The sequence below is a fragment of the Ischnura elegans genome, chromosome X, assembly GCF_921293095.1.
Source record: "Ischnura elegans chromosome X, ioIscEleg1.1, whole genome shotgun sequence".
Taxonomy (NCBI): domain Eukaryota; kingdom Metazoa; phylum Arthropoda; class Insecta; order Odonata; family Coenagrionidae; genus Ischnura; species Ischnura elegans.
This window is the reverse complement of record NC_060259.1, coordinates 58,233,062-58,246,143: the sequence shown is the minus strand read 5'-3', so window position 1 is coordinate 58,246,143 and position 13,082 is coordinate 58,233,062. Positions and strand designations below refer to the sequence as shown.

The 13,082-nt window shown below is 38.9% G+C and overlaps 1 protein-coding gene across 1 annotated transcript in view; it reads right to left on the bottom strand.

Moving 5' to 3' along the window:
• LOC124171162 (ralBP1-associated Eps domain-containing protein 1) overlaps nucleotides 1–10,446 on the bottom strand; it is a gene marked incomplete at its 3' end in the record, with an annotated part of 28,643 nt that extends 18,197 nt beyond the window's left edge. The window contains exons 1-4 of the mRNA XM_046550302.1: nucleotides 10,303–10,446; nucleotides 9,562–9,796; nucleotides 6,409–6,664; nucleotides 2,924–3,239 (exon numbers count right to left, since the gene is read on the bottom strand). Of these exons, the coding sequence (XP_046406258.1) occupies nucleotides 2,924–3,239; nucleotides 6,409–6,664; nucleotides 9,562–9,775 (786 nt within the window). The remainder of the gene's footprint in view (nucleotides 1–2,923; nucleotides 3,240–6,408; nucleotides 6,665–9,561; nucleotides 9,797–10,302) is intronic.
• Between the last annotated feature and the right edge of the window lie 2,636 nt (nucleotides 10,447–13,082).

The following is a 13,082-nucleotide window of genomic DNA, read 5'->3' as shown; positions in this document are numbered from 1 at the left end:
TCCCAATCTATCGTTCCCGCATTGATCGTTTTCCCGTATTCATCGTTCGCCATTCCTAGTCCCAAATAAAGTTCCATAAAGGCAATGTACTTTTTTCCCGCATCTATCGTCCCCCGAAGTATCGTTTTCCTGGATTCATCGTTTGAAGATCGCAGTCCCGACGTATAATTTTCCCACATCCATCGTTTGACAAAATAAGACAAAGTGTTTACAACGTGTTATTTGTGGCTAATACGACAGAGACAGTTTGAATCTTCCCCAGGAGATTGAAATACCATAGGGAGAAGCTGATTGCCGTGGGATAGTTACATCAGCGCATTTCCCAAGATCCGCTATCTCTCTCCAATCATGATTCGCCTCCCCCCACTCTGAAGCTTTCCTCTTCTACAAATCAAAAAAAAGGTCCCAGCTTGTGCAGGGATCGTATTACGAAGACCTTAGCTTCGAAAAAAATATCAAGTTACACGAGAACAATAAAAACCTGTTTCATGCCCCCCCCCCTTTTCTCACCCACTGACCTTTTCAGCCTACCTGCTTCAAAGTTCTCAGTTTCTGGAGGTCAACTGCTGCATGAATCACCTATTGGCCCAAAAGGTGTCTAACAATGAATTTCAGCAATTGGTATTATACTTTTATTAGATTGAAATATTTGTAAATGTGCACATAATTAAAAAAAGAATGATACCAAACACGATGTATTTCTAACGTTATTTAAGCATTTAAAGTGAGGAAACAGCTGGAAAAATACCACGGTGATTTCTGGCAAAACTCGATATCCTTGTAGCAGAGCTTCTCAGCAGTTAATGTGGCATTTTTTCGAAAACAGGTTATCAGTTATCAATAAGTTAAAACTAAAATCAAGTTATACTATTAGTCTCACTTGTCAGAGTTACTGAGGAAGGGATATCTTCTCAAGATATTTTGTTTCTCCCTACTAACAATCCAAATTCATCTACTCATCTGGCGTTACGCTAATTAGAAAAGAATGTGTAAGTTGCCTTCTGTTTATGACAAAAAGTTTCATGGCGCAGTCATATGTTTATGCTTCACCCTCTGCAGTATGTTCTGCGTACGACGATAGCATCAGTTCCAAACTTCACCTTGCATGATTCGTTCCGTACTTTCCAGGGTGGGTTGACATCAAACTAGCGAGTGTTTTCCGTGTGGGTTTAAGAAAGTCAGGTTTCATTTTTATTAGTTTTATTTTTATCTGTCTTCAGACCATGGCCCTTCTGAAGAAACAAGTGAGTACTTTAAAAGATGGACTGAAAATAATTGAATATGAAGAAAAGCATCCGGGATAGAAGCACATGAATATTGGAGAATTCCTCGGGCTGTCCGCTAGCACATGACGGTAGGGGTTGGGGTAGAGCGAGCTACCTGGTGAAAACAATAAGTGGGATGAAGCCGAGGCTCAGGTGGGCGTGCAGCTGACGATTAACGCAACATTGTTCACACTTTACACATTGCCTAAATTACATGAAAAATATATTTATTAGACAGGAAAATTACAAATAATTGACTCATTTTGGCCTATGTGATCCATCTCACAACCAATCACTGCGCCGGAGAAAGCGGTTGTTTTAGGCATAACATGCACATTGCTATCGTGAATACGTGTACTGGAAATGGCGTTTCATGGATAAGAATTTTTACATCAGAGAGAAATCCATAATAGCAGGGTAAATGCAGAGTTGAGAGCAAACATGTTTTAGCGAGTTGGCGTGTTCCTTTAGGATATTTGAAAGAGATATTATTGGAATCAACAAGATGACCTAAGTGTCTCGATAAAATACTAGTATTCCTGTAATTGGCTAAAATCTTGTTTGAATCCTTTCAGGTATATCATAATTATGCAAAAATCCTACGTTTCCTGGGACATAGGCAATCTAGCCAAACATTCCCACATCGATCGTTTCCCGCATTCATCGTTTTTTTCGTCCATCCCCATGAAAAACGATGGATCGAGGTTCCACTGTAATCACATACTTTTAAAATGAATTTTAGCAAAAAATAAAACCACTTTCACCGACCTCTAGCAATTGTTGATAATGTCATGGTTAGTTTAATAATCATCAGATTGTCATCACTGTGCTGTATATAAATCAGTTTCATACCTCAATGCCTCAGATGGATAGTTAAAATTTTCAAAATAGATATGCACAGTTGTGACCTTCACTGTGATGCACTGCTTAAGGTCATCACTGCATATATGTATTCAAAATATGCCCCATTTTTACTTAAATACTGGGTATAGAATGTGATTTAATATGATTCTGAGAGAATTACATTAGATTCTGACAACCCACAACAAAGGAATAAAAACTCCCTGTTATAAAGTTTGAAAATTTTGGTACCTTGAAGCTCATAATTTGAGGTTCTGTTTAGTAGAATGTCTCTGGGGTTTTAGCAAATTTCTTACAATTTACCACTTCTTAGCATTGTGGCCTTGTGACCATTTCATCTGTTTTTGATTTATGAAATTCAATACACAAGTTCTACAAATGTCTTTATAGCAAAAAAGAGTTGTTTTATTATAAAAATAACTATGACAGTTACGATTAATTTCCCATCTCCAGGGAGAAAAGCACCATATTGTCCAGTTGATTGGAAAAGTTTTTTAGTCATAACAACTTTTCCAATTATTAACTTTAAGTTTCACCAAAGAAGATATTTTTCCTTCTAGCTTTGATTAGAATTTGGATTTCCCATCTTCAGGCAATTAGTAGCTAAACTTATCTATTCCAATCATTTATGCAACATCATTAGACCAGTTGTCAGCAATATGCATTGAAAACCCACATTACGTCTTACCTTTTGCCTACATTGTCTTTTACTAATCCTTTCCTCAACTCAACACTCACTATCCTCATTTGATAGCAATAAGTTTCCCCTTGCTCAATAATTTTCAAAGTACACTCACTTCTTTGCTTTGAGGGGTAGATGAGGAGTCACCACCAGGTGGAGACAAGCTGGGAGGGCTTTCTTCATGGTGACCTGTCTGTGGGCCCACTGCTTTTGGATGAGGCTGCTGCGCGGTGGCAGGTGCATTGATATGATGGGGAGCAGACGGAGGAGGGACCATAGAGCTTGCCAATGAGAGGCTGGGCAAGGGGACAAGGGAGGGGGGAAGGGAGTCTGGCAGCTCAATCTTGTTCCTCCTCAACACAACCAGGTGCATAGCTGTATGGAATTCCCCCAGGGACAAAGCCCCATCCTTGCTGACATCAGCCAACATCCTGTAAGTACATCAGAGGCCTGTTATATAACAACAAGTGACAATGCAAATGCACCATCATACCGCATGATCAGCAAGTAGAAATCCCGCATTGTTTTCTCTCAGACAACTTGTGTGCAATGCAACTGTTTGGTATGGTGTCTGGGATGTATTTTCCAGCATACATGATACAGTTATCTAAAACATCTTAGCTATCCTGAAGTTTCAGACTAACACTTGGACCATTGAGGGTGCCCACCATACTTGAGATTTTAATTTACATAATTTTTGAGGTTAAAATCAACCTTTTTCGGGCATTGATTCAAAGCCTTACACATACATCATGACAATGATAATTTAATATTAAATACTAGATAAACCTTGGGGTTGTATTTTTTCTCACAAATCTTGATTATCACCAAATCCTGAATGTACAGTAGAAGCCCACATTAGTATGTATGGTATAGCGCAAGAATTACATGAAAATACCTTAATTGACAATGAACAACACAACTGTACTCATTATGGACTACCTATCAATGTACGATCACCATGGCCCCTCGATTTTTGTGATTTTATTAGAGATGTGCAAATAGTATGTATCCGCGAATACTCAAATACCTCGAATACTAGAAAGTATTCGATATTCGAGATCTCGAATAATTAGGCTAAAGATACGCTCTCGAATACCTTGCATACTTTGAATTTTGCGCCATACACTGTCGCATGCACGTCGTTGGTAGTTGACTCGGAAAAATGTAGAGAGCTCTAGTCGTTTAGTGCATGCAGCGCCTTATAGGCAAGTTGACAAACTACATCAAATACACGGATTAGAGCGGTGAAAAGAGTTCGATGTGGGGAACCAAAAATAATCGGTTGAAAAAATCCGAAAATCCCCAGTTTCCCCCTGCAGGAGAACTTCAGTGCTGTGGGACAGTAAATACATAGCACAATTCCCAAAATCTACTACCCCCTCCATCCATCAGCCCTCGGCTCCTCGGCCGGCCCGACGCTTTCCTCCTCTCTCAAATCAAACAAAAGGCCCCAGCTCGCACAGGGTTCGTCTTACGAAGACCATGAATGAAAAGCTTTAAAATAAAATATCAAGTTAAAGGAGAGTAATAGATTCATGTTTCACCCTTCCCTCTTTCTCCCCCACAGACCTTTTTCTGCCCACCTGCTTCGAAGTTCCCCATTTCAGGAGGTCAACTGCTGGATGAATCATCTATTATCCCAAAAGTTGTCAAACTATGACTTTCGGCAATTGATATTACACCTTTATTGGACTGAAATATTAGTAATGTGCGCGTAATTTAAAAAGGAATAAGACCAAACGCGACGTATTTCTGACATCATTTAAGCATTTTACGCCAGGAAATGAAAGTCAAAATACAATGGAGACTTACAATTAGCATTCTGGCGGAACTCGATATCCTCGCATATGAGCTTCTCGTAAGTTGATGGGGTATTTTTTTCCGAAAACATACATCAAGTTACAATTTATGTGTTGTGCTATAAATCTCTATTGTTACAGTCACAGACGAAGGGATATTTTCTCAGATATTTGGTTTCTCCCTGATAGCAATTCGAATTCATCTGCTTATCTCGTGAGAACTTTCCAAGATGGACTCAAAATAATTGAAGAAGAAGAAAATCCGGTGGAGAAGTGCATGTATTTTGCAAAACACCTCAGATTATCCACAAGCACTTGACAGCAGGAGTGGAGGTAAAGCGAGCTACCTGTTGAAAATAAGGAGTTGGATAAAGCCGAGTATCAGATGGGTGTGCCACTGAAATGGCGTTTGGTAGATAAGAATGTATACATCAGACAGAAATCCATCATAGCAGTGTAAATGCCGAGATGGCATGCAATCATTTTTTCGCGAGGTGGTGTCCCCCCTTTGAATATTTGAAAGCGATGTTATTTGAATCAACTATATGTCCAAATTGTTCCATAAAATCAAAATATTCCATTGGTCCTGTTTGAATCCTTTAAAGGAAATCACAATTACTCGCCAAGATCTTTGGTTTCCTGCTGCATAGGCAACCTAGTCAAACACTCCTGCATTCATCTTTTTTTTCGTCCATCCCTTTGAAAAACGATACATCGAGGTTCTACTATATACCTTTTTATTTATACATTCATCAAGTGAAATAGAAGAAGAAACATACGTTTAATATGCTTTGCGCAATTCTAGTTTTCGAGGTATTCGAAATTCGAGGTATTTGAATATTCGAGCAATGATTTAATATATTCGAATTCGATATTCAAGTTCAAGAAATGTGCTATTTGACCCATCTCTAGACTTTATGTATAAATTCAGTTTTTTGCAATATTTAGGGTTCTTGGTTTTATTTACAATTTTTTCCATGGCTTGGAAAAATTTTCATCATTGAGCCAATTTTTAAAATTTCAAATCACTAATAAGCACCAATTTTTTTACCAATTCAGGGATATTAGTTCAAAACAAATTAAAAGACTGGTTTCTAGACACTGCTCCATTATATCACTCTGAAACCTCCCCATCAAATGATGACAACCTTATCACTATTTGGTGCGATGTCTGGGATATAGTTTCTGCTACCACACTGTCTTATGATGCATCTTATCTACATAGAATAATCCTGGATCCATGATCACATTACCATGCAAGGCATATTACGTTACCATGGATGCATGGTTCTTGAAAACAAATCCTTCGTACCGTCTTTCATGAGATTTATCTCTGTTTGCTCTAGATCCTCTACATGGTCATACAAGTACTCCACAGGATAAGCAATGCAAACAACAGATATTTATCCATGTAGATAAATATTCATTGCAACCAAATTTGGAGAGATTATTCAATGTGAATCATCGGGACAATTGGAATTATGCGAAATATGTTAGACCACCGAACCTGCCTTCACTTCTAATATTCCCTTTCTCTCCAGTTTGACCTTGACTTGTCGCGGCGTAAACAGGCCCGAGTGCGACGAAATCTCCTGTTCCCTTATTAAACCACATGCGAGGCCACGGCAATAATAGTGAATTTGCAATATGAAATATGTAATTAAAGATCGTTAATTACATTTTCTTAATTAGGATTGATTAAACAATGAAGAATCTTTGAAAATAAATCAAGAATTTTTTTCCAGCAGCTGATCGTCGTCAACTCTGCAAGGGCAGAAGTCCAAAAACATGCACGCACCATATCTTCCTTAGCTCCAAGACAGGGAGGCGAGACTTTTCAAAAAATAGGCGGGCAACTGGTCCGGCAACAAGCCCCATTGGATCAGGCTGTAAGGAGCGAAATTGAGCCGAATAATATTCCCGCTGCTCTTGAGTGATCTTCCAGACATCTGCGCCCTCCACATCATCATCATTTTCAACGCCATCATCCTCGCTGCTGTGTCGGTCTGATGACTCCTCTTCGGTACCAAGGAGCTGCCGCTGCTCTTCACACACTGCAAACAGGTAATTTATCTTTTAATGAGTAATTTATTGACAGCATAGGATGACATGGATGCTAAAACAAAGACAATCTGAACTCATTTGTTGATTGGTATGGTGTTAGAAGGAGGCAACCGATAGCTCAGGTCATTTGCACCGTAACCGATGGGTAGAGATAAACATGGGGTCTACATTAGCCAACTCAGCGAGGAGTACCAAGGGAACCACGGCTTAATGTCCCATGCAACGGATGGCGTGTCATACTTGAAATTTCCTCCAAAAAGGCTTACGAGCAGGGATTGGGCAGTCTCTGAGAAATCTCTGCCACTGCCTGAGTGTGAACCTGGGCCCATAGGGTGGGGAGTAGCCAACATTCTAGCCACCACAACCACCAGGTCCCTCACCCATTTGATAGTTAGTAGAACAACGGAAGACAGAGAAATTACTTATTCTAATGAGATGAACCTATAAAACAAATTGAAAACACTAGCCATTGCTAAGAATGCCCAATCAATTCTCAACAAAATCATCAACATGTCCACTCCTTCAATTCCACCTCAGAATTCATTTCATACCTAAGGGTAGATGGTAGACTTCATAACTTAAGGTAGAGGAGAGTCCACCCCCACACAATGTCATCTTAAGGCCAGTTTAAAGAAAAAATTAACAATATATTATCTGCATGGAGCACTTAATGTAAGATTCCAGTACAGTTGAGAACCCTGAATCCAGCAATATATGGACTTGGGTGAGGCCAAATTTGGGTTTTGCCAGATTTTCGGTGCTGTGATAGTAACCAGTATAGGAATAACATATATAGGAATTTAACAAGTTACAACAAAATGAAATTAAATATAAATAATTTTTTAAATTAATAAATAATTTATGATATACATGAAAGTATTTGTTTCTAAATTTAAAAAACGTCAGATTTAACCATTAGGCAATATCGCAAAATGGCAAGTGAAAGGAATTCACATAGTGTTTATATTAAGGATGGTCATCAAATAACTTTTTTCGAAATTCAAAGTTCGACATATGTATGTCAAAATGTAGCCCGAGGTACCAAATGAATAGAGAAAAAATTTTGTTCCTGTAGGTTGATATCCCGCGGTGGCGCCAGGTCCATTTATGTTGAGCATACGCAACCTGCAACACATACCCTCTTTGAACACTATTTAAGCGATAAATGTTGTGATTTAAAGTTTTTTCAGCCGATTCTGCACCAGGCATGTCGGAAATATTCGCTAAGTAACACAGATTGAATACTTACGTTTTTTATACAATCACCTGCATTAAAATGCAAAGAAACAATAAAAACTTTGAAATTTTCTTAATTAATAGCATATATTTTAATTTGCTGTACTCATATGGGCATGATCGCACTAATATGATCCTTCCACTTACATAGAACAACACTTTTCCCCTCTCCCATCCTAAAATAAGGATCTCCTCATCTCCCTATGGCCCACCTATGAACAAATGTCAACGCACTGCTCTGGCTCCATCGTCTACGAAAATGGCTCTGTGCTCCAAATTTTGCAGCTCTACGCCCACCATGAGAACAGGTGCAACTCTGGCTCTCAGAGAGACCCAGAACTCACGACCTGGAAGTGGCTCCAACTCGATATGTAACCATAGCCATTGGGATCCATAAATTTCTTCCACTGCTTGTTCATTTAATTCCTAGATTAGACGCTTTGGAAAAGATGGAAATTTTGCAGCATATATGTTCCAATGAAAACATTGTTAACGACTTTTTGCAAGACTCCCACTCCCCTCTTTTAAACCTCCCACTCCTAAATTCCTCGGCTAACGACGTGACGAACCCTTTGGCCTCTCTCTCACCTGAACCCCCACTCCACCTGCCATACCCTCCCTAAGTGAGCCTCCTCCCCCTAACTTTTTTCTACCGTGCGACCAAGTTCTTTCCCCCTCCCTCATCTCTGTTCATCAATCCGTTCAACCTAGTTACCTTCCTCCCTCCCCCACCTAGCCTGGTATAAAATGATGTGATAGACCTCTGCAGAGTTCACCTGATGATGACGTCTTACGTTGAAACCATGGTCGTGTAAATGTGTAAATAAATATGTAGTTCATGTGAAAGCACAGTCTTTTTATTGCATCTACCACCGTGCATATTCCTCAATAATTAGTTCTCTGAGAGGCTGTCAACTGTCAACATTAATATGTAACAGCTACAGTTTCTATTCACCATAAAGGTGTTCAAATATTTACTGAAAAGTTCTCACACCTTTTATACAATGATTTGAAAACCCAGAATACACACATATATCTTCCAAACTTTTTTCCCAAAAACCTATTGCTAGATTTTGTACCAGACACAAATGTAAAAATGCAAAGTGAGCACTGCACAACTTGAACAGGCACTGAACATCGGAGACTTAAAATGGGAGATTTGAATATACATTCAACTGTTCACTACTAATATTGAGACTTATCTATTTTCATTCATAATATGAGTTAAAAAGAAAAGACTTTCTACAAGGGATATTTTCTATTTAAGCCAGAGTTAGTACAGTAGAGCTCCCCATTATAGTATCACCGATCAACCGGTCACGTAGTTGTCATTAGATAAGAACATCAATTAACTCAAATACATGGCCGTAAAAAAGATGAAGGATTAAATAAACAGGTTTCTCAGGGTTACATTAAGCACACTAGCAATTACCAGAATCAGTAATCATCATGAAATCAACAGCTTTAATTTCATTCCTATGTAAATATGCACTCCATTCTTAATATAACCACTGTTTTGGAGTCCTTCAACAATGACTAAATTGGAAACTCTAAAAATTCAAGTTTTCCAAGGTAAAACAGATAACGCAATTTAGATAGTTAGGATCATTTATAGTTTATTCCATTTCTGAAAAAAAACGAAAATACTAACCTAATCCATGCCAATGCGTAGCAGCACTGTTGGTTGGCGTGGGAGAATCACTTGCTGTGCTGGAAGCCTCTGGGGATACACCCCCTTTTGGCGAGGAAAAGCAATGCCTGTCATTGGAAGCCGGTTCAACTGTATGCCCAGCAGGCAATCCCATCTGGCATGAAGACAAGTCACTCTTCCTCACCACATCCGGAATTTGTGAACCCTCGTCCATTTGAATGCTTTATCCTCACTGCTAATGGAAAATAAGGAAAAATAACTTTGTATTCTAACACAATATACCAGTCAAGAAACGCATGCTTCTCTTATATTCATCCAAATTAGATGTCATCTCTCAAGCCGTATGGCCAAAATTTCTTAATGCTATATTATCGTCAATCGGCTGAAAAAGCTAAAAGGCTGGAACGAAAATACGCACCTACATTAAATTACCAAATAGCACGCAAAATTAAATATCAAAACAAAGATATTACTCAAATATGGACGAGAAAAGATACATCAACAGATTTGGGGGGAGCAAACGAAGTCATTACATTCAATGACATACCATGTTTACGAAAATATCAGCTGAAACTTAGAACTTCAGAATTATAGTAATAGAACAGATATTTAATGTGTACGATAAAGGGGGAAAACCACCACAAATTAACAATAACATTACTATGAAATACAGCTTAGAGCACAAAAAACATCATGTGTCCATTTATAGCATGAAATTATCAATCGATACAATCTACCAACCTTTTCTTTTGATAAACATTTCTTAGAATCAACTCGCCTTACTTCAGAGAGCGCATAACACAATGAGAAATACATTGAACAATTGATTTCAAGTCTACATAATCAACAACCGGTCTGTGACACAAACGATACGATTAGTAATACAGGTAATACTATCGATACCATCGATATTTTCAAAGGTTTCTTCGATTTTTAAGGGGTTGCAACCTTTTAAGTTTATACTTTTATCCTTATGCTGCCTATTCAGCATTGCCACCTTAATATAAGTATTTTTAAGAAGAGTGACTGAGATATCGATTGTAAAATTTAATAGCGTCCTTAGCCCTATGTTTTTGCATAAAAAATTAAAGTAAGATAAATTAATCATTCCGTACAAGCTAAGGGAATTCAAAAAATTAAAGGAAAAGTATTAGTAATTCCGTGTGACCACTTCAATGCTTCCTTTTTTTGCACCTCGTTTTCAAATTGAGATTTGAATGAAACGTTTGAAATTTTATTCAATATGTCCCTCAAAAGGCATTTTTTAATTAAAAATACTTTGCCTTTATACTTTATAATTCATGAGATTTACAAACTGCCGTTTTATAACCGTAATAATTTACCTGTAAGATACAATACATTGTGCATTGTTATTCGTTTATTAAGTACTTACGTACCTATTATTCCGGTAGTATTATTCGTTCAACAAGGTTTGTCGACCTCGGTGGCGGAGGGGTGGAGTCCTCAACTACCAAACCAAAGGTCGTGGTTTCAAGTCCCACCAGGGTAGGTAGGACATGGGAGTTTGTAACCATTCATTGTGAATTGTTAAATTTTCCCCTCCGTAAAAAGCCAAACTTGTGCTGTTTACGGGGCAACTGAAGTGGATGAATGCACCCATAGGTGAAAAAAAAAAGTATAAATAATACTAGAATAGACAAATTGTATGTAAGCTGAGGTGCGTGTTAAATAAAAAAAAACTCCAAAAAAACAATATAATATCATGCCTTTTTAATGGTAACAGGAAAGGAAAAGTATTTGGTCTTTTTTCAGGTATCAATAGCACTATCATTTCAAAAATGCTGGCATGCGATGGTAAGGAGAATCTCGAGTTGGGCCACAAGTGAGGCATGTGGCCCAAGGTCCCATGTACAGCATACTCCCGATTATCCAGGGTACTGATGGGGAGAGGCGGTACGAATAATCGGAAAACACGGATAATCCAAATATTTCCTTCGATTACTGGTTATTCTCAAAATTTACGCAAATCAAATACTATTATTATTCACGCACATTGTCTGTTATTTTATATTGCTTTCCGGAATCGTGACGAGTCTCCTATTCCAGACCGCGATCTTTTTAGCGGCGATAACGTGATTGTACTCATACTTCTACTGCTCCGTACTGCTACGCTGTAATACCAAGTTTCCGAAGACCACGCATATGCGTGGATATATCCGCGATCTCGCACCTTGATGTCTGAAAAAAGGAGCACGTAACTTAAAGTTTTATTTAAAAAACTAATTATGTTTACACATATACAAGACAATGTCATCTTAATGATATAAACAAGTTACAATTGTGGTTCTGCAATGATCGACAATGTGGGCTGGCCCGAAAGGGAGGACGCGCGCCCCCCGGACCCACCTTATGTATCGCCCGTCTCTCAAAATACAAAGAATTCGTCTTTTGAGAGATGGACGATGCATATGGTGGGTGCGGGTTTATATTTTATTGGTGGGTTTATATTCCTTTAGAAAGGAGCAAATATTTATTTCGCAAAATGACTGAATAAACCATTGCAAACCCTTACCGCAAAGAGGTGTAACATAACGGCACACAGAAGAGGTGTAAGGGAGCAGGTACCAGAACGAGTGATCCGGGTACCTGCTCCCAGATTTCGAGGGTAGCCCGCGCCCCTTTTCGCCGGGTCCGCGCGTGCCAGCGACTGTCATAATAGGGGGAGAGCGAGGAGACGGATATCATGACGGAAATTTTCGGCTTTCGTCTCCCGGGTCAAGAAACGTACCTACTCCCGAACATTTCTGACGTCAGTAGCGAGAGGATTAAATATGGGAAGATTATTTCTCACCTTAGAAAGAGTGGATGAAATATGAAGAAGTAATGATTCGGGCACTCCATCATCATGCAAGTGCATATTCAGGGTGAAGTATTGGGAAAAGGAGAAAGCTAATAATAAGCCATAATAATTTGGTGGGAAGTTCATCTCATCATCTGTTGCAGGTGGCTTACTTTTTTCTTGTTTGGGAAAGGGCAGTTGCTCCCTTGAATCGGCTGCTACTGGGGGAGGCAACAAAAATTAATAAATTTGAAAAAAATTCGGGAGCCTGAAAGAATGTGGGAAGAAAATGGATGGCAGAGGCAGCATATTTTTTCTTTGAATTTCCTGTCTAAAGTCCATGGAGCAAAGACATCTAGGAGATATTTCACAATTACTGCGCCAAATCTACGAATTAACATAAAGCTCGTCTGGTTCAATAGTATGGTGGTTTCCTATTTTTTTAATTGCCTAAATCGAAAGATTACTACTCCTGAAGTACTTGTTTCACGCTTTTAGATTTTTAAGTGACGATATCTATTTTTCGCGATAAAATGAAAAGTGAACATTTTCAAGCACACGAAAACGCGACGGCTAAGTAAGAATGCTAGGAAAAGCCCGTGTGACGTCATTCTGGTTCCCGCTGCCGCAAGTGAGGTGACCTTAGGGCTAGGACATGTGCGCTGCTGCGATGCAGGCTGCTGGCAGGTAGCAGAGTACCCCGCTAGCAGGTAGCGCTTGG